The following is a 22,712-nucleotide window of genomic DNA, read 5'->3' as shown; positions in this document are numbered from 1 at the left end:
CAAATGGTGATGCAGCCAGAATGCTCTCTATGCCACAGTTCCAGAAGCTTTAGTGTTTTAGGTGACAAGCCAAATTTCTCCAAACTCCTAATGAAATGTGCTGCTTTCTAGCCTTTTTTAAATATAGCTGCATCAATATGTTGGGTCTAGGTTAGGTCCTCAGAGAACTTGATACCCAGGAACTTGAAATTTCTCACTCCACTTCTGATCCCTCTGAGAACTGGTTTGTGTTCCCTCATCCTACCCTTTCCGAAGTCCACAATCAGCTCTTTGGTCTTACTAACGTTGAGTGCAAGACTGTTGCTGTGACACCACCTAGGTAGTTGGTATATCTTACTTCTGTACACCCTCTTGTCACCATGAGATTCTGTCAATGATGGTTGTATCATCAGCAACCATTTGAGTTATGGTTAGCCATAGGAGAGACTACAACGGTCTGAGGTCCGCCAGTTTTGATGGTCAGCAAGGTGGAGATATTATTACCAATCTGCACAGATTGTGGTGTTCTGATTAGTAATTCAAGGATCCAGTTGTTGTTGGAGATACAGAGGTCCACATTCTTTGTGTACAAAATCTCATTCCTTATAACTTGTGATATATGGAGTCTTAATCAAGATTTAAATATAACATTGCGTCATCTATGATAACATCAAAAAATAGTTTTCACATCCTTAACTAATTGTTTTGTTGCCTTTAGTTGGGCCAAGTCCCTGTTGTGCTACTCCAGCTTTCTCCCAAAGTATAATAATTACATTTTCGTTCAGTTAACGTCATTGATCAAACAGATGACCCATCTACATTCATGCAGCTGGTGTCCTTTCACTGCCATTCTATGTGATTACTGGCAACTATACTGATATTTTCCTCTTCACATTGCAGATGCACACAAAGGTAAGCACATAATATTGCACATCACTATTGAATATAATGCAGGGCATGAGTTGGGAAAAGGAAAATCTACAACTCCCTTTAAAGTAACATCCCAATCTTTCACTTTGAGATCTACATATTTATTCTCCCACTGATAAAATAACAATCACATACCCTTTGTTTGATTATTATTGAGACTTAGCGTGCTAGGCACTGAAGACCCATGCTAATCAACTGGCTGTAGAGTTTACTGATATCAAAGACCTCTAGTCTCAGCAATCTGAGGTATCCACCTACTTCAAATCATACCAGTGCCGAAGAACAACTTGGCAACCTGCCTCAATGACCGTTGCCCAGTAGAACATACTGTGATGAAGAACTTTGAGAGGTTGGTCATGAGACCATGAGATATAGATGCAGAATTAAGCCATTCAGCCGCTCACATCTGCACCATTCCATTGTAGCTGATTTATTATCCCTTGCAACCCCATTCTCCTGCCTCCTCCCTGTAACATTTGACACCCTGGCTAATCAAGAATCAATCAACCTCCACTTTAAATATACTCAATGTCTTGTCCTCTATTCTAAGGCTTTGTCCTCTCTGTCTTAGACTTCTCCACTATAGGACAATCCTCTCAACATCCACTTGATCTAGGCCTTTCAATATTAGATGGGTTTCAATAAGATGCCCCTCATTCTTCTAACACCAGTGAGTTCAGGCCCAGAGCCATCAAACGCTCCTCATACATTAAACCCTTTCATTCTCACAAATCTCCTCGGGACCTTCTCCAATTGCTGCACATTTGTTTCTTAAAGGAACCCAAAACTGTTCACAATACTCCCACGAGTGGTCTGACTAGTGACTCATAAAGCTTCAGCATCACATCCTTGCTTTTATATTCTAGTCATTTCAAAATGAATTCAAGTTTTAAGGTTTAAAAGAAAGGTTAATGAAGGGTCTCAGCCCAAAATGTCAACTGATTACCCTTTTCCATAGATGCTACCTGGCCTGTAAAGTTCCTCCAGCATATTGGGTGTGTTGCATAGGTTTAAGATGGCACTGCTGAACCACAGCAATGACTTGCTGACAGCAAAAACAAGTATTAATTACTTAATTATTCACACTTTTTCTCGAAAATAATCACTGCAAACAATAGCCTGTAACTTCCCTTTCAGAGGTGAACTTTTGAACCGCCTGTGTAATCTGACATCTTTGTGGTGTGAACTGAAGTTTCAAGGATGCAGGCAGTTGCAGTGAGGTGTGTACAGGCCAGATCAAGGTGAGTCCGAGAATGGGGAACAAGCCAATGCTTGGTTGCAGGAGTGACTCGGATGTGATTCGAAACGGCAGAGCTGAGGTGAGACAGCAGGGCTCGCATCTGAGAGCGAGGAAAAAGCCGAGGTTTGACTGATAGAAGCACCAGGCCCTGGGCCCCAAGAGCTTACCAAAGCAGCAGGGCCCGAGTCCAAGAACAAGGAATGACCTGCTATTTGCCTGATTTAAGCATGGGCCAGATTAAAAAGTTCAGGGTGCCAGGGCCAGAGGAGAAGAATAAACTGGTGTTCAGCTTGCGGCTCCACAAGTTTTACCATTTCTTACGAGCCCATTTTCCCCATCTGTCTAAGTCCGTCTGCAAACTCCCTACTTCAACACTACCTGCCCCTCCACCTATCTTCATATTGTCCACAAAGCCATCAATTCCATCATCAAAATCATTGACACAGAACATGAAAATGTCTGGTTGGAATCCAGCAGCCAACCAGAAAGGACATCCATTAGTTCCACTTTTTGCCTCCTGCCAATCAGCCAATGCTCTATCCATGCTAGCATGTTTCCTGTATTACCATCAGCTCTTATCTTGTTTATCACTCTCACGTGGGGTACCTTGTCAAAGGTCTTCTGAAAATCCAAGTAAACAACATCCACCGTCGCTGTCTGTCCTGCTTGTTATTTCCTCAAAAAATTGCAACAGATTTGTCAAGCAAGATTTCCCCTTAAGGAAACTGTGCCAACCTTGGCCTATTTTGTTATGTACCTCAAAGTACTTAGAAACCTCAGCCTAAATATAATGGACTCCAACATCTTCCCAGCCACCAAAGTCAGCCTAACTGGCCTATAATTTCCTTTCTTCTGCTGCCCTTCCTTCTTAAAGAGTGGAGTAACATTTGCAATTTTCCAATCCTCAGGAATAATTCCAAAATCTAGTTATTCCTAAAAGATCATTACTAATATTTCCACAATTTCTGCAGCTACATCTTTCAGAAACCTGGGATGTAGTCCATTTGGTCTAGGTGAGTTATCTACGTTCAGAACTTACAAATTCCAAGTCAGCTTCTCCTTAGTAATGGCCACTACACTCACTTCTGTCCCGACACCCTTGAATTTCTGACATACTGCTAACGTCTTCCACAGTGATGACTGATGCAAATTACTTATCCAATTTGTCCACTATTTATTTCACCCCATTACTACCTTTCCAGCATTCTGATATGCATTCTCACCTTTTACTCCTGAGAATATTTTTGTTATCCTATGTTATTGGCTAGCTTACCTTCATTTTTCCCCATCTTATTACTTTAATTGCCTTCTGTTGGGTTTCTAAAAGCTTCCCAATCATCTAACTTCCCATTAATTTTTGCTCTATTATATGCCCTCTTTTGCTTTTATGTAGACTTTGACTTCCCTTGCCAGTCACGGTTGTGTCATTATGCCTTTATAATACTTATTTTCCCTTTGAGATGTACCTATCCTTGCTTTCTGAATTGCTCCCAGGAACTCCAGCTTTTGGTGCTCTGCGGTCTTTTCTCCCTTGTCCCCTTCCAATCAACTTTGACAAGCTGCTCTCTCATGCCTCTGTAACTCCCTTTACTCCACTGTAATACTAATACTTTTGACTTAAGCTTCTCCCTCTCGAACTGCAGGGTGAACTATCATATTATGATCATTGCCTCCGAAGGGTCCTTTACCTTGAGCCCTGACAAATCTAGTTTATTATATGACACCCAATCCAGAATAGCCTTTCCTCCAGTGGGCTCAACCAGAAACTACTCTAAAAAGCCATCTTGTAGGCATTCTACAAATTCCCTCTTGGGATTATCCAGCACCAACCCGATTTTCTCAAATTACCTGCCCTATGACTATCATAACATTGCCCTTTTTACGTCTTGTGTATCTTCTATTGTAATCTGTCGTGAAGCATATCAACCACTGCTTGAGGAGCGACTTGGATCCATTCCAATTTGCCTAAGATACATTCTTTAGGATGCTCTTCATTGACTACAGCTCAGTATTCAATACTATCATTCCCAAAGTTAATCACTAAGCTATCATTAATCTCCAACACAGATTGGCAACATCTCCTCCACAATCTCTATCAGCACATGTGCATCAAAAAGCAGTGTGCTTGTTCCCCTGCTTTACTTGTTTTATACCTCTGATTGCAAGGGTATGTACAGCTCCAATGCCATACCCAAGTTTGCTGAAGACATCACTGCTGTTGGCCGAATCAAAGGTGGTAATGAACTGACATATAGGAGGGAGAATGAAAATCTGGTTAAAGGTGCCACAACAAAAACATTTCACTCAATGCCAGCAAAGTCAAAGAACTGATTATTGACTATAGGAGAAAGAAGCTAGAGGTCAATGAGCCAAATTTCATGAGGAGATTGGAGGTGAAGAATATCAGTAACTTTAAATTCCTTGGGGTTACCTTATCAGAGGGTCTGTCCTGGGACCAATACGTAATTAAGTGCGATCACAAAGAATGCAAGACAGCATCATAATTTTCTTGAATGCACAGCAAAGAGTATCCTGACTGGTTGCATCAAAGCTTGGTATGAAAACATATAACAAAGTATATATCGAAGTACACAACTCTGAAATTCTTTTCTAGCCATGGAACCAAGAAAGAAAGGAATGGCAGCACAATCATCCACCCCGCTCAAAAAAATGAACAAAAAAAGAAACAGGCACAATGAACACAAAATCACCTTCCCCTGCACACAAAAAAAGCCCGAGAAAGATTGGGTGAAAAACACAGAATATAAAAAAACTACAACTCTGCAGAAAAGTCTGTAGTCCAAGTCCATGTCCAAAACGCAGAAAAACCTGGGAAACATTCACCAGGCACAGTTGCAGGCTTTCCCCTCTCCACAGCAGAGCAATCAAAAGGCAGTCTCCCCTCTCCACGGCAGAGTCATCCCACCAGCAATCAAAAGGCAGTCTCCCCTCTCCACGGCAGAGTTATCCCACCAGCAATCAAAAGGCAGTCTCCCCCTCTCCACGGCAGAGTGATCCCACCAGCAATCAAAAGGCAGTCTCCCCTCTCCATAGCAGAGCAATCTCCCAGTGATAAAAAGGCAGGGGGCTGGCACTCATCTACCGCACTCGCCTCGATGTTTCAATCTCACTTGTCACTTTAATTCGTGAACAATAGAAGCTCGCAGCCTTCTTGCCATGCAGTTCATGTATGTTGCCTCTACCTCTCAGAATCCTCTTGGAGGCTGCAGAGCGCTGGAACAACCAAATCAACTTCAAACTGCAAATCACAGGCTCCGACAGTTCCAGAGTTACCTTGAAGATAAACAACAAACGTAAAAGACATACAAAGTGAAATATATGGCTTTGTGATCTATCCAGAAATGTTGACAGGCACTATCTTGAAATGCCTGCAAGAGAATAAATCTCAAGGTAGTATATGGTGACACATACTTCGATAATAAATTTACTTTGAACACTGCCATTGACCCTTGGGTCATCTCACAACTTCATAATGCAAGTCTAGAAGATGCAGTTAGTGAGCAGATGTCACAATGAGGAACTAAAGGCCAGTGTCCACAGTCACATTGCTGCAGCACAGTCATCATGAAGTGAATGTGGACAATTGTGCCAAGCTTATGTTTTCAGGTGAAATGCAGATTTATGCTCTGATAACAGTATGTTACATACATAAAGACCATTAATCAGACAACGCCGGAGATCTGAAATTTAAAAAAGTAGTCCTGTAAACACTTAACAGATCCTTGTGCAACCGGGCTTGGGACCACCCATGGCTGAACAGATGTGAAAATTGAATGATTCATTCACATAAGTTGTAGACCTTAGGAAGGGACTCTGAAATGATGCTTCCATTGAATCCTCTACTCTGAGAAGATGCATGTTTTTACCAAAACCAACATCCCTACCATTAAGGCAATAACTCTCTTTAGCAGCTCCAATAGTATAGTCACTGTGAACACGTATCTGACTTACCTTTAACCCTTCAAATAAGCTTTACATTCCTAAATCAATCATAGCCAGAGAACTTATGACAGTCAAGGCAAATACAACAAAGACTTACAGAAGGCGTATCTCAACATGCAGTGTTATCATGAGCTACATTGTACTGGCCACAAAATGATTTCAGTGTAGTTAAAATGTCTATCAGCCTGTTTGAAAGAAAACTTTTTGCTCTAAAAAAAGAGCAAAAAGGGATAGAATTCACAGCTGAAATAGTCTGCAATTTGTGCAGATGGATCTTTGATTGCACAAGGTTAAACAATTCAACTGAATTTGTTTACATTCTCACACAAATGTCTGAAACAAAGGACAGTCAAAATTAAGATGAAAGTTGACAAATAAAAATGTATAAAATAATTATGGAAATAGTGCAGGAAGGGATATAAAATGGAGACAGAAGTTAGTCCAATGACTGCAAAAATCTTTGCTCACACCGTATTTTATTTCTCTCCAGTTTACTGAATAATTTAGTAGAAGAGGCAGATAATAGGAAATAGTAAAATTCGTAACAATATTTCATGTCAGAGTTTCTGGAATATTGTTGTGACCACACTTTGCATCCAGGTTCTCTGAAAAACAACTCAGAAGTTGCAATTAACAAGTTAGGAAAATAATTTATGCATTTCACATAGTCAGAACACCTCAAGGCTATTTACCTTTATAGAAATTCTTTGCTTATAAAGCACCAAGCTTTGTAACTTTAAGAAAGGTTTAGTAAAGTGTAACATCCGTATGAAGTTTAAATCTATAAATTTTGTACATCTACACTGCAACATAAGTTTTTAAAATTATACTCATTTTACAAAGCACTTAATTTAATTCTGGAAATAAGAAAAAGCAATTGCATTAATCAAATGTAAAATAAAATTCAGTACACAATCTTTTAACATTTAAGAGTTAACACTATGCATAATAAACAAAATACAGTTATCTGATTTAATAAAACAACTTTCCAATTCATTCAGTTAGTCAAAATACATGACTGAGATTTGCCTTTACTTTTAAATTTATATCTATACATATTTTAAATTGATATGCTTTGCATTAATCAATTACAATCAAAAATGAGGCATCAAGACTCACACAAACAATCATCTTTTGCAATATCTGCCATTTCAAGACTGGATTTTTTATTGATATTTTCTTTGGGTTTGAAGCTGGTAGCTCAAAACCAAAGTGATACAGCACTAGGGAATCAGTTAATCTGGATTGGGTGTTGTGCAATGAACGGGAATTGATTAGAGGGCTTAAGGTGCAGGAGCCCTTCAGGACCAGCAATCACAATGATTTGATTCACCCTGCAATTTAAGAAGAAGCTAAAATCAGGTGTATCAGTTTAAAGAAGAGTAAAGGGAATTACAGAGGCACGAAAGAGGATCAGGCCAAAATTAACTGGAAGGGAACACTGGCAGGGATGATGGCAGAGTAGCAATGGCTGAAGCTCCTGAGAGAAATTTAGGAGGCACAGAATAGATACATCCCAAGGAAGAAGTATTCTAAAAGCAAGATGACATGACCATGGGCTTCCAAGAGAAGTCAAGCCAACATAAAACCCAAGACAGTATATATTATAGAGCAAAAATTACTGGGGTTAGAGGATTGGGAAGCTGTTAAAAAGAAACAGAAGGCAAATACAAAAGTCATAAAGAAGGAAAAGATGGAATACGAAGGTAAGCTAGCTAATAATATTAAAAAGGATAGAAAAGTTTTTTCAGATACAAAGTGTAAAAAAAAAAGAGGTGAGAGTAGATATTGGATCACTGGAAAATAATGCTAGAGAGGTAGTAATGGGGGATATGAAAATGACAGACTTACTGAGTAAGTATTTTGCGCCAGTCTTCACTGTGGAAAACACTAGTAGTATGCCAGAAATTCGAGCACGTCGGGGGCAGAAGTGTGTGAAGTTGCCATTACTAGGGAGGAGGTGCTTTGGAAACTGAAAGGTCTGAAGGTACTGTAAGATCAGTCACCTGGACTGGATAGACTCCACCCCAGGATTCTGAAAGAAGCCGCTGAAGAGATTGTGGAGGCATTACCAATGTTCTTTCAAGAATCAATGGATTCTGGCATTTTTCCGGAGGACTTGAAAACCACAGATGTCACTCCACTCTTCAAGAATGGAGAGAGGCAGAAAAAAAAGTAAATTATAAGCCAGTTAGTCATACCCTTGTTGTGGTTGGGAAGATGTTAGAGTCTATTGTTAAGGATGAGGTTTGGAGTACTTGGAGGCATATGATAAAATAGGCTGTAGTCTTTCCTTAAGGGAAAACCTTGCCTGATAAATCTGTCGGAATTCCTTGAAGAAATAACCAACAGGGTAGACAAAGGAGAACCAGTGGATGATATACACTTGGATTTTCAGAAGGCCTCTGACAAATTGCCACACATGAGACCGCTTAGCAAGTTAAGACACACAGATTAGGCAAATGGACAAAGAACTGGCAGTTGGAATACAGTGTCAGGAAGTGTGTGGTCATGCACTTCGGTAGAAGAAATAAAGCTGTAGACTATTTTCAAAATGGAGAGAAAATTCAAAAATTTTAAGGAACTTGGGGGGGGGGGGGGGGGTCCTTGTGCAGGATTCCCTAAAGGTTAATTTGCAGGCTGAGTCAGAGGTGAGGGAGGCAAATGCCATGTCAGCATTCATTTCCACAGGACTAGGATATAAAAGCAAGGATGTAAAGTTGAGGCTTTAAGTGTAACCCTCAGGCTTGCCCAGCTCGCATTCGTCTAGGGGAAACAGCCTTCAGCCCCGCCAAACTGGGTAATCACGTTTGTGTGGATGTTGTGTAATGTACCCCCAGTTACAAACCCACAACGCAAAATGTCAGACAGTACACCATATGTAAATAAATGACTGAACCTTATGAATCTTAATCTGAATATAGGGTTAGTAATGAAGACAAACAAAAAAAAAAAAGAAAAAGGGCCCAAGTCAAGTCAAAGTCATGTATACCTTTGAGGGGACATTGCTCAGCAGGCCATGCAGTATCTATGGAGAGGAATAAATAGTCAACACTTCAGGGCCAGATCCTTCATCAAGGTAATGAAAATTATATTGATTCATTCCTTAGATATAGCAGTGCTGACAAATATAGCATTCCTTTCCACTGGCTAGCTCTATTGAATGTTGGAGCTCCCTCAGTAGTCATTCTTCCACCATCGGTCTCCTCCGAACATCGTCGACCTTCGGACCCTCAGAGCCCAGTCCACACCGTCCGGTGGTCTACCAGCTTCTCCACACGAGTCTTCCCTCTTCATCTCTCTTGAGCAAAGACTGCAAAAAAGCTCCTTCCAGATTCACAAGACAGAGCAACAATCTCTGATTGGCTAACATGCATACCATAGTCCTGTTATCTCCAGCCGTAACCCAAACATTGCTGCTACAGAGAAACCGTTACCTCAGCAATGAACATTACAGAGAAGCCACTGCACAAGTCACTGGTGAGGACTCACTTGGAGTAGTGTGAGGAGTTTTGTTACCCTTATTTAAGGAAGGATGTGCTGACATTGGAGAGGATTAAAAGAAGGTTCATAAAATTGATTCTGGGATTGAAAGGCTTAGCATATGAGGAGCGTTTGATTGCTCTGAGCCTTTACGCACTGGAATTCAGAAGAATGAGAGGGGATCTCATTGAAAGCTATTGAATGTTGAAAAACCTCGATAGAGTGGATGTGTTTCCTATGGTGAGGGGAAGACCAGAGGACACAGCCTGGGAAGAGAGGGATGTCCATTTATAATGGGATGAGGAGGAATTTCTTTAGCAAAAGAGCAGTGAATCTGAGTAATTCGTTACTACAGATATCTGTAGAGGCCAAGTCATGGGTTATATTTAAGGCCGAGGTTGATAGATTCTTGATGAGACAGACGATGAAGGGATGTGGAGAGAAGGCAGGACAGTGGGGCTGAATACCATGATGAAGGTGGAGCAGATTTGATGGGTCAAATAGCCTAATTCTGCTACTATATCTTATGGTCCTACAGCAAAGTGAAACTTGCTTTCACAGCTTTCCTGCACTCAAATGGGACAAGACCCACAAACCAGCAAAACAACTGTATAAGAGGATTCATGGTGGATGGTTGATCCCACGTTTGCCTGGAAAACCTGCAACCTCCATCAATGGTGCATTACGGCCTTATAAACAGAATATACAATCGACTTGAGTTGAATGTGCTGAAGGCACTCTATTTTTTCTGACTTCTATTTAAATTGGGAAAGAGAAACAGACAGAAACTCTTTAGTGCATTACCCTCTCCACTGAAGTTGCCTGACCTGTTGAGAATTTCCAGCATTTTCTTTTTTTATTTCAGATTATCAGCATCGGTAGCTTTTTCTATTTTCATTTACATTTGATTTAACATTAATAATTTTAATAACAACTTCATTTGTCCATCTTCTCTTGTCCTCTTCCTAGTTCTGATCCCATAAATAAGAAAAATGCATACACTTTACCAAAAGGGTTAGGCTTTTTTTTGTAAATCAGTGATTGGCACTGTGTTATTAGACTGTGGTGTAAGGATTACATAGTTCTTACCCCAGGACCTATCCCTCCCCCATCTCCAAGCAGTTTCTTTTATCATCAAATGAATAACACTCAGGAATGACAAAACAAACAATTTAAATCGGGTAACATCTCCAAACAGAAATCAAAATTGAAGCCTACTGTGTAACATTGAGTACAATTACCTTGCAGTTCTTTAGTCTCTCACAGAAAACCCATCTTTCAGTGCACAGGCTTGAAAGTTACAAAAGTCTTTATCATAATCACAAGATCAATTTAACTTCCACATTCAAATTCAAAAATAAAGCCCTGGTGCAGGACAATACAGAAGTACAATTAATTGTCCAACTAAGATTTAAGAAAATGGTGAGGTCTGCAGAATTCTGACGTAGGAGATTATTCTGGTTCCAGTGAATGTAGATACCTTTTGCTCAAAAACTTAAGAGAATTATATCTTCATTTCCCAACTCCATAAAAATGAGCTGGATGATGGCATCACACTATAATATTTTTGCATTTGATAGATCCACAAAAACATGGAATTTCTTCTTCCGGTGTGGTTCCTACCAAATAATTGTAGTCCCATGTCAATTCGGATCCTGCTTTAACATACCTAACAAAAACAGGCACAAACAATAACATCCCTCAATTAAGTAACAGATTAAGAAAGCATTCAAACAATTGCAATCAACAGATGTTTCATGCAAGGATCAAACAGTTAAATAAGGTATAAAATTCAATCATATTATCCTTTTCAAGTCCAGGGTAATAAATGAACTCATATGCCAGCTGTTTTCTGAAATCCTTATTAAAATCTGTCATTGGTACATTTAACAAATACACATTATGTTTGTCTATTATGATCCACTTACCTATTAGTAAAAAATGCCACCCAAGGGAAATTCTTGTCGTGAGTATCTACAAAAACACTTTGCACCATGAGATTTGGATCACAGCTATGCTGTAACAAGTACACAATGAATACATGATCAGAATACACAAACCAGGACAAGTTGGAGACATATTCTATAATAGTGACAGCAGGGTGGAAACTGGCTTCAAAAGTATCAAAAATAAGTTCAGTACATAAGCAGGAACCGAGACCATTACAGTGAACGAAAAAGGACAGTTCCCTGTGGGACTGAAACAAGGACAGTTCTAGCCTCATAAAGAGTTTCAGACTTAGCTTGGACCTATGAAGGATCCCAAAGCTACATCTTTGATTTGAAGAAACTTAAATGTGAGAATGAGCTCAGTGAAGTACAAGAGAATAGTGGTGGAGGGAGACTGGTTGAGCCCTCAGAAGCAGTGTTGGGCTTTCAGATCATCCTTGTGTGATGTGATAAAGGAAGTACAGCAAGTTATCTGCACAAATTAAATCACTGAGCTACAAAAGTTTGCTGGGTATAAGATTATGTACAGTAGAATATCCAATCTTGATTCCATCATTTTATAACTAAAATGGCATACTTGATGAAATGGAAAGGGATAAATTCATGAACGATATGAACGATGAGAGACTGAAGCAGCCATAAACAGCTTTTCCTGCATCTACAACTCAAAGCCAGTTGTGTCGAGTTGTCCACATTTTTAACCCTGAACTCTGCTGTAAATCAGTATCTCAAAATACTCCACTGCCAAATATACATTTACTGTGAATCAAATTTTTTTTTAAAAATCCATTTACTGAGAATAGAGTTAAGCATCATGGCCAATTTTAAGGGCAATAGCAACAAGACTGAAAGGTTTTAGGAAATTGAGATAGATCAGGCAAGCTCGATATTTTGCTGAAGTTGCAATAAACCAGATGATGTTGAACTCCAATTTCTTTTGAGTACAGATGCTCAGAAAGAACTTGGAAACATGAAATTATAGTATCTTATGCACAGAATTTGGAAGCAGCAAATAAACAGCACATCACTCCACTGTCATCATCCAACTGCCCGATTGATAGCAACACTGGCCTCAGTCCATTACAGATAGTTCCTTTGTCCTGCCCACCTCCTCCCAACCTTCTCCAGAATTTGAAGCTTATTTTTTCCTCATCTTCAGCTATACACATTAACTGCTTCTCTTTTCACAGAACCTGTCTAACTTAAGAGTGCTAACAACATTTTGTTTTTTGTGTTAGATTTCCAGCTTCTGCTGTGTTTTTCTTTATTTTGAGCAATTAAACAAGATGGTTTCATTCATAGCTCATTCCCTTTAGTCATAATAATCATCACCCACTTTTGTAACAATGGGAAATGCATAAAATAGCATGTCTACTTCTGGGATGTTTTACAGATTTTACTTTCTGTAATTATTGGTTACTTACATTAAGAAAACGCCCAATGTTTCCTTCTTCTGTGGCATCCAGGAAATAACAATCTCCTTGATCATCACCTTTACAAAACAGGTGTAATTTTGACATCTGTTCATTGTGACTGTTATCTGGAATCAATTCTTTTTGTGTATTTGCATTTTCATTGTTTGTATTATTTTCTTGTTTATCTATTTCCTGTTGAGTTAACAATGCACGCTCAAAAATATTTTGACTCAGAGGGGTAGAAGAGTTTCTTCCACAACCAACTCTGCTCCTTTTACCTGAGGCTCCTAAAAAGATACAAATTTCTACAGTTATTAAATAAGGCATATTTGTAATGCTATTATTAAGCCAAACAAACTATCAATTTAGTTGCAATCATGGCTGTGCCTTGGTCAACTTCAATACTTGCTCGGTAGTTAGCCAAAATCAAAAGTGTTCCACTGTACTTCAAAAGGGTGCAGAGAAATGAGGCAATACTGAACTTCATCATCACAATTACTGCATGGTGATAGTGATATAAACCAACCTGTGTTGGTTCCAAAAGTAGAAGATCCAAGTCTAGCCTGTCAGTCATGTTAGTTCAGTGTTAGAATGACATGGAAGTCTCCACCTTTCATGTCTTTTCTACCCTTAATGCTCCTCTCATATTGTGCTCAATGAGTCACACTGACTGAAACTTTGTGGTAGAAGGCTGACCACATTTGTAAACTGAAATGAAATATGAGTCTAGATCAATGATCCCCCAAGACTACTTCCTTCCCCATGTGTACCACTGTCACCATAATGGTGGGAACATTCATAAGTTGCTGCTAATGGACAAGTTTCGATGCAAGTCTGGATGTTAGATGATAGAGATCTGATTTTGTGAGTAAGGCTTTTGCCATAGAATAACAAAGGAATTCTAATATATCATCCAGATATTTATGAGAAAGATTTTATAAGGGTTATTGGACTCGGAGCTCCTCTGTCATAACAGAATTTTATATCAACACAGAGTGATCCACCCTGTTCATTATTTGCAACATTTTTTTTTAGGGTAGCTGAGAATTAACCACATTATTATGGTTGTGCAGACAGAGGTAATAGTGAAAGATTTCTTTCTTTAAAAAGGCATTAGTGAAATGGTTGTAAAAATGTCAACTGGCTTCAAGGACACCATTATGGATGTTAGCCCTGCAAAGTCAAGTTTTAATTTTAAAACTAACTACATTAAAATTCACCAAGGATATGTCAGAATTTTAACTTGCAAATGAGTCCACTAATATAAGCACTATGACATCATCTGCCTTGCATATCAAAAACAAGTTGGAGAATGGGTGCTAGGGGAAGAAACCATGCAACACTGAATGGCTTGGTTCCAGCAAGCTTGGCATGCAAAGTGCTTCATATTGGTCCTCTGATTACTGTTAAAGATAACAGTAATAGAAGAGGCTGTTTGCTTCAGTTTTTAAAACCAAAACTGTGGTTTATGTCACACAAAATCAGAATGTAGTTTCACTATCACTGACATAAAACTGGAAGCATATAGAGTAGATAGTAAATAATCTTTTGAGCTGGTACATGCACCTTTAGCCTTGAGAATACGCTTCCTGTGTCCTGAGAGACTAAAACAGAGACAGCAAGCAAAGAACCTGCAAAAATATTTGGAATTAAATAACTAGAGTAGATGAAAACTAGGGGATTTATGGAATTGAAGGCAGCCGCAGAAATGTTTGCAGTGGCATCGTAACTATACGTAAAAGTGACTGAAATTACATCAGATCAGTTAAAGGCAGGGAAACACCAGGATACAAATCAGTATGGCACTGGTAATTAATAGTGGAATAGTGGTTTAGTAATACCACCGTGATAAAAGATCATTAATCTAAAATATTATTTCTCTCTCTTATGGATGCTACCAGACTTGTTTTGAATTTCCAGCATCTTCTGTTTTTATATATTGGAATTGATAAATATTATTTCTTCTTGCTGTACCTTGCAAACTGAGGGTAGTGCTGGGAATGAATGGGCTTCAAGCCAAACCAACCTTTGTCCACTGCTGTTACAGCAGACCTTAAGAAATTCATTCACATACACAACTGATTTTGTTAAGTTTAGGAGTATGGTTATATTGCAGTTATATAACTCATTGGTGAGGCCACACTTGGAGGATTGTATACAGTTCTGGTCACTCTGTTATAAGAAAGATATTGCCAATCTGAGAGAGCGCATTAGAGATCTATGAGGATTCTATGTGGACTAGAAAGCCTGAGTTATAGGGAAAGTTTGGCCATGCTGTTGGAGAATGAGGGGTGACCTCATAGAAATTTATGTAAACATGAGAGTTATAGATTAGGTGAACTCTCCCCCAAGGTTGCGGAGTCCAGAATTAGAGGGCACAAATACAAGAGAGGAGAAATTTAAAAGAGATATGAGAGGTAATTTCTTTGGAGTGGACAGTAAGTAGTTGAAATGGGCTGTTGGAGGAAGTGGTTGAAAAAGGTACCAGTGCAGTATTTAAGAAACATTTTAAGAGGTACATGGAGGGAGGGGGCTTGGAGGGTTATGGGCAAATGCAGGCAACTGGGATCAACAAAAAGCATTCTACGGTTGACATAGACCAGTTTCTGTGCTGATTTAATCTGTCTTATATAATTGACATACAGTGGCATGCAAAAGTTTGGCACCCCGGTCAAAATTTCTGTTACTGTGAATAGTTAAGTCAGTAGAAGATGAACTGATCTCCAAAAGTCATAAAGTTAAAGATGAAACATTTAAGATTAGTGTATTATTTTTGTTTCGTTCAATTTTAGAGTTAAAAAAGGAAAGGGACACCATGCAAAAGTTTGGGCACCCCAAGAGATTTGAGTTCTCAGATAACTTTTACCGAGGTCCCAGCTTGTTAGGGCTATGGCTTGATCACAATCATCGTTAGGAAAGGCCAGGTTATGCAAATGTCAAAGCTTTATAAATACTGTGACCCCTTAAACCTTGTCCCAACAATCAGCAGCCATGGGTCCTCTAAGCAGCAGCTGCCTAACACTCTGAAAATTAAATTAATTGATGCCCACAAAGCAGGAGAAGGCTATAAGAAGATAGCAAAGTGTTCTCAGGTAGCCGTTTCCTCAGTTCACATTGTAATTAAGATATGGCAGTTAACAGGAACAGTGGAGGTCAAGCTGAGGTCTGGAAGACCAAGAAAACTGTCCAAGAGAACTGCTCATAGGATTGCTAGAAAGGCAAATTAAAACCCCCATTTGACTGCAAAAGGCCTTCAGGAAGATTTAGCAGACTCTGGAGTGGTGGTGCACTGTTGTACTGTGTAGCAACACCTGCACAAATATGACCTTCATGGAAGAGTCATCAGAAGCAAACCTTTCCTATGTCCTCACCACAAAATTCAGTGTCAGCAGTTTGCAAAGGAACATCTAAACAAGCCTGACGCATTTTGGAAACAAGTCCTGTGGACTGATGAAGTTAAAATAGAACTTTTTGGGTGCAATGAGCAAAGGTATGTTTGGAGAAAGAAGGGGGCAGAATTTCATGAAAAGAACACCTCTCCAACTGTTCAGCACAGGGGTGGATCGATCATGCTTTGGGCTTGTGTTGCAGCCAGTGGCACAGGGAACATTTCATTGGTAGAGGGAAGAATGAATTCAATTAAGTCCCAGCAAATTCTGGAAGCAAACATCACATCATTTGTTAAAAAAAGCTAAAGATGAAAAGATGATGCCTTCTACAACAGGATAATGATCCTAAACACACCTCAAAATCCACAATGGACTACTTCAAGAGGCGCAAGCTGAAGGTTTTGCCATGGCTCTCAGAGTCCCCCAACCTAAGTATAATTGAAAATCTGTGGACAGACCTCAAAAGAACAGTGCATGCAAGACGGCCCAAGAATCTCACAGAACTAGAAGCCTTTTGCAAGGAAGAATGTGTGAAAATCCCCCAAACAAGAGTTGAAAGACTCTTAGCTTGCTACAGAAAGTGTTTACAAGCTGTAATTCTTGCCAAAGGGGGTGTTACTGACCATGCAGTGTGCCCAAACTTTTGCTTCGGGCCCTTTTTGTTATTTTGAAACTGTAAAAGATGGAAATAAAAAAAGTAATCTTGCTTAAAATATTAAAGAAATGTGTTATCTTTAACTTTATGCCTTTTGGAAATCAGCTCAACTTTTACTCACTTAGCTATTCACACTAACAGAAATTTTAACCAGGGGTGCCCAAACTTTTGCATGCCACTGTACATACTGCAGCTCACTCATTTGAATGGGGTCACTGACTTTCATTAAGAAAGTAGTTCAAAAGAAGCATATAAATTAATTTGGACCCGAGTAGCTGGAGGTGCTGTCATCTAGATAGCTAAATTAGAACAATAAAAATGATTAAATATTTATTTTTTAAAAATCTGTTTAATGTATGTGCTCACAAATAAATTGTTTACCATGTTTTTGAAGTATGGACTGGGTACATGAAAAATTTGATTTATTCTCTTCAGTTCCTACCAATTCCATAGTCCCTCACTTCATCACTTTCCTGAGCTTAGTCAATCTCAATCATATTCCTTTGTGACTCTCAGCTGAGTGTCAAGAGATACCAACTTCCATTTCCAAAACACTATACATTCATTTTTTCACTACTAAAACCCACATCCATATCTTCACTAACATGGCACTTCCCTTTTCAATATTCTCCAACAGAGCTTTCCATCTAACTTGAGATCCATAAACTTGAGGCCAACCAAAAATCCTAATACCCAAAATCACAACTTACTCAAGTAGACGGGTTCTTGCTCTGGCAACCCATTTTCAAATCCTTTCACATCCTCAGTGGTCCTCACCTCTAACACATGAATTCTAACACAGAATTCAATCCTTATTTTATTACAATTACAAGGGGCCTTAATGAGAATGGACTTGTGCATACAGAATTGGTCTCCTTGTCTAAAAAAACATATATACAGTGGTTTACAGTTAATTGAGACACATCGACCAATCAATTAGCTGAAGTTTCATGGAAATTATTACAAGGGTATAAAAATGACAAACTACTGTTTAATAGAGTAACAAATTATGTACTTAAATGAAGTACAGAACAAATTAGAACACTACCAAAACTACTCCAGTACCATAAAATTGTGTATTAGTTCCTAATAGTTATCAGCCAAGGAATTCATTCAGTTCTTTTGATTGACTATAAATGAACAAAATCAGTGCAGACACCTAGAGCAGATAGATAGTGGACTGGCTTCAAACAATGCTATAGACGATTGCATCCCCCAAATCTTAATTGTAACATTCAAGTTGATTGTTAATACCTTCAAATTCTTCTTAGTTCCTAACTTGTTTAAGTAGTGAAATTGTTTTATTTTCATTCCCAGTGGTTTCTGGCATCTCTAAGCCGAACCACAGTAAGCAAAACAGTTCTAAAATTTGTTCATGCATCAATGACAAGCTGAACCTCACTAATCTACTAAGGTGCTGGTGCACTTTGCTTATGACTGCAGTGCAGGTCATCTGATTTGACAACAACCAGGAATTTAAAACTGTTGCCACTCTCTTCACCACAAATTCTACCAATGTAGACTGGCATATGTTCACCCTCCACTTTCTGAACCAGTGACATTCTCTACCGTAAAGCCCATCTGAGGCAAGTCACTCAATATTTTGAAGGAAAATTACTTCTTTACACAGAAGGAACTAAGGACTAGCACTCATAATTATATTGCACTTCAAAGCAGGCCCATATGACTAATCAACCTACTCCTATATTTCATGTTCTTCTACTGCTTGTTAACATCAACAGCGTAATACAAGGCCCACCCAATTAATATTGAACAAATTGACATTAATAGGATTTGTCTACTATATGGAGTAGTCAGTAAAGCCAACAGCAACTTACCCAACACATCTCAATTTAAAGTCAAACTGTTAGCTCTATTAACAGAAGGGAGGGAGCTACGATGGTGCTAGACAGCAGCTGCTTTCATTTCTAGCTTTAATGTCTCTTTTTTTTCCTTTTCAAGGTGGACAGGGTTCTTTAAGTGCTCTTGACCTGCAGCTGCACTCAAACTGCACTTCTTTACGGCTATGACTCCTGCTCCCGGTGCTTTCTGATCAGCCATTTTTCGATATCCCAGGGGCATGGCATATAAGACAAGCATGCTTTTGGAGTGCTGGGGCTTTGTGGCCCCATTGACAAGCTGATTTTATGCCAGCGTCACTAACTGAAGTGTCACAGGAGAAAACGGAAAATCGTGAACAGCAGATCGGCTGTCGGCGGTCTCTGTACTTGGCAAAAAACTCTCTCTTTCTCACAATGGTGGAGAAGGAGTTTGTTGTGATTCTCGAGTCAGAGAAGTTAGGAAAAAAAAAGTGACAAGGCAGACTTAAACATCACAATCAGCAAGTGTTTTTTTTTTGTTTTGTTAGTCTCCTCTCTCACTGTATGACACCTCTCTGCCTCTTTAGAAAGAGTCTATGGCATGTCGAATTTTGGGTGAATGATTAGTTTTTGATGTGCTGCAGATCATGGTCTCTCTTGAGGGCTTTTCTATCGCTTGCTTGGTGGTTGGCGGGCGCTGATGCTTTTTGCTACAGTAAGCGGGGGGGGAGGGTTGATGCTTGCTGTTGTATGTAATTAGAGGAGGGACTAGGGGTCTTCAGGGTTCTAGTGTTTTTACTGTCACTCATTCTTTGGGGTACCCTTCTGTTCTCATGGATGTCTGTGAAGAGCAAGAATTTCAGGTTGTATATTGTATACATTCTCTGATGTTAAATAGAAGTATTGAAATATTAGACAATCTACTCTGTTATTGCAATTGTATACAGAATTTCACTATTAAAGAAATCAGACTTAAAACAGGTGTTATCTCTTTGAAACTGTATGAGGAAGTAGTTTTACATTATATCTACAGGTATTCTGAATTTAATTTAAAGTGTATAGTACTTATTTAATTGTAAAATATTCTTTGCAAGCTTAATACATTTCATGTGCCATGTAACAGATGCACATGGTGAAGGAACATATTTAATAGTTTCCCTGTTACAGGTGGCAACAATAAACCATACATGTGTTAGCAAATATAATAGTTCAAAAATACTGACAACTAAAAATAATGATTTTTCTTTCTTGAAATACCTTTACAACTGTTGATTGGTTGATTATCAGACAGAGTCTTGTGTTTCCTTGGTGAAGAATGTTGAAATGATCTGCAGTGTCTTTTGGGTCGCTCTGCTAATGAGTCACTTTCATCCTCCTCTGAACTACTGTGCGTTTCCAAAATATGACCCTAAAGCACAAAAAAAAGCCCATTTTTCTAGCCAGAACAGATTTCAACTTACTCCGACTTGCTGATATTCATCAAAGTGCCATTTTTTCTCTTCTCCCCGTCCATTCAAGATGAAGATACAAAAGCCTGCTCACCATGCTCAAGGACAGCTTCTATCCCGTTTTCTATCTGATGGTCCCCTCATATAATTAAATGGATTCTTGATCTCACAATCTACTTGTTATGGCATTGCATCTTACTGCCCTGCTCTTTCGCTGTAACCAATACTTCATTCTGCATTCTGAATTGTTTTCCCTCATACTACCTCAAGCACTGTTGTAATGAAATGTTGTATGGGTGGCATGCAAAATAAAGTTACACACTGTACCCCAGTACATGTGACAATAATAAATCAATTTACCAATTTACAAAGAATACTGAACACTCAGGTGGAGGAACATTACATTAATGCTTAAAGTAGTTTTGTGAATGTATAACCCTTAACTAAAGGAAACACAATTCTGTCGCATATAGATATTTTGTGGGAGCAGACACTGTAAAATTCAAATAAAATCAAACTTCACTATAAAATTATTCTTCTGCAAAAATACATTGCTCAGTGGCCTAGTTTTTTTAAATAACATTTCACAACCTATACCACCCAAGCAATTAGCTGGAAATTAGTCAAAACCATTTGGATGCTTTTATTTCACCTGTTGCTGAAGTTTCCTCCGTTGAGCCTGCAGGAGGGCTGTCTTTGTTTTGGGCCGCTCAACTGATGATGATCCAGGGTTATGCAAATCAAACTTTTTAAATCCAGGTTTTTCTCTTCTGTTGCAAGAGATTGTAAGTACATTAACAAAGAGAATTTAAGTCAACTTGGCTTTACTCACTAACATTAAAATGTCAAAAAAACACCTTTGGAACAGGGTTACGTACTTTTTTATAACTCAAACAAATGTTGTTTGAGAATGTATGTAAACATGGCCTCTTTAAGTGTAGAGAAGAAACAGTTAAGTCTATTCTCCTGATCTATTTAATTTCCTCTCCCATACACTTAACATCCTTGTACTCCCGTAACACACAATCCTTCTCACAGATACCATTAACTACATAGAAAACATTCTCTATTATCATTCTGCTCTTCCCTTCACTATCTCTTCCATTCTGCACCCTTATATTTGCTTGTGTTAAGATCCCAAATGGCACCTCTTCCAGAAGAAATATTCCACTACAGTAAAACAATTATTATCCTTCATATTTGGGGAATGCAGTTAGTCACATATGCTGGCCAGTCATGAGTTAAGTATGCTTTCATGTGCTTAATATTACTAAAGTTTACAGAATACAGAAAATGAAATGCAATATTCTACAATATTTACCACTGAGTGAGCAGTCAGTATTATCCAGCAGGCAAGACGGTGTTTTGAGAACATTGTGTCCACTTGCTGTGACAGAGTAATGTCATATCTGGTGTTGGGCATGCAAATGATGTGGCCTGCCTACATGAGTGCACTTGTATTAAGGTCTCAATTCTGGGCAGGGAAACAAGATACATTTAGTGGACTAGGAAAAGGCCATGTTAGCAACATCTTTGAATGCTTTGGAGTTTCTATCTCAAATACATACAGGAAAGCAAAGATTACTCCTACCCAATAAGCTGGGAGTTTTGTGCTGAATCTGAAGTCGCGACATTCAAACACTAAAATTTCTCAGATGGCCAAAAGTCACTAGAAGCAGTGGGAAATCTCATCATCAATATCTGCCTTTATAGAGTGATGGCTCGTGAGGTTTGGAAGTGGTCCATGGCTCTAAGGACACCATTAAGAAGTGCTGTCTGAGGACGGTATTGAAAAACAGGGCGCAAAGGTTCTTTTTTCTGAGGAAGTGAAGTACCTTTTCTATCACGTGCCTCAATGAATAGATCATTGACGACCTAAAACAGCCTTCAAAATCATGCATTCAATGACCTTGGTTCTGAAAAGAAGATGACAGGATAACAGCTCCCCTTACCTTGTTGCTTATATCTACCCCTGGACAAAGCTTGCGGAAGTGAGGCACAGCAATGTGACAAGATTGAAAAAGTACCGCCGAGATAACGTGGCCTTGCTTGCCACCATTCTGCACTGAGAATGGTGCAGTGAATGAAAGCTTGCTTGCCATCATGGAGACAGATGAAAGGTGAAGACTGAATCAGTCAGATTTGAGAAGGGTGTTCAAAAGCCCTTCCCAGCTACACAGATCAAAAACATTTTGTGAGATTAAAGAAGTCAATTTACAGTGGTTGATGCTGCCCCCTACATTTTCCTTAGAGCTGACATGCAGTTAAGATTATATCCATTGTGTTTTTAGTTGAAGCCACGCTGCAACTGGGAGAGCTGTATGGCCATAAGGAAAACCCAGAAGGAGATGAAAAGAGAACAAGTGAACTCTGCAGATGGTTTTCCTTGTGGCAGTAATGAGGCCAGATGTTGGGATTTCTTGCTCTTTGAAAATTAATGC

The 22,712-nt window shown here is 39.0% G+C and overlaps 1 protein-coding gene across 11 annotated transcripts in view; it reads right to left on the bottom strand.

Moving 5' to 3' along the window:
* Positions 1 to 2,140: 2,140 nt before the first annotated feature.
* setdb2 (SET domain bifurcated histone lysine methyltransferase 2) overlaps positions 2,141 to 22,712 on the bottom strand; it is a 90,119-nt gene continuing 69,547 nt past the window's right edge. For 8 of the 11 annotated variants that reach the window (XM_059967881.1, XM_059967879.1, XM_059967890.1 and 5 more), the window contains 5 exons: positions 20,924 to 21,041; positions 20,081 to 20,231; positions 12,969 to 13,246; positions 11,524 to 11,612; positions 5,472 to 11,264 (listed from right to left, as the gene is read on the bottom strand). In XM_059967881.1, the coding sequence (XP_059823864.1) occupies positions 11,147 to 11,264; positions 11,524 to 11,612; positions 12,969 to 13,246; positions 20,081 to 20,231; positions 20,924 to 21,041 (754 nt within the window). In that variant the 3' untranslated portion in view covers positions 5,472 to 11,146. Of the gene's footprint in view, positions 5,444 to 5,469; positions 11,265 to 11,523; positions 11,613 to 12,968; positions 13,247 to 20,080; positions 20,232 to 20,923; positions 21,042 to 22,712 lie in introns of those variants that run through there. The other 3 variants (XM_059967884.1, XM_059967885.1, XM_059967880.1) reach the window with 3 other exon arrangements.

Source organism: Hypanus sabinus, chromosome 4, assembly GCF_030144855.1.
Source record: "Hypanus sabinus isolate sHypSab1 chromosome 4, sHypSab1.hap1, whole genome shotgun sequence".
Classification (NCBI taxonomy): Eukaryota; Metazoa; Chordata; class Chondrichthyes; order Myliobatiformes; family Dasyatidae; genus Hypanus; species Hypanus sabinus.
The sequence above is the reverse complement of the archived record's forward strand: the minus strand, read 5'-3'. Positions and strand labels throughout refer to the sequence as shown.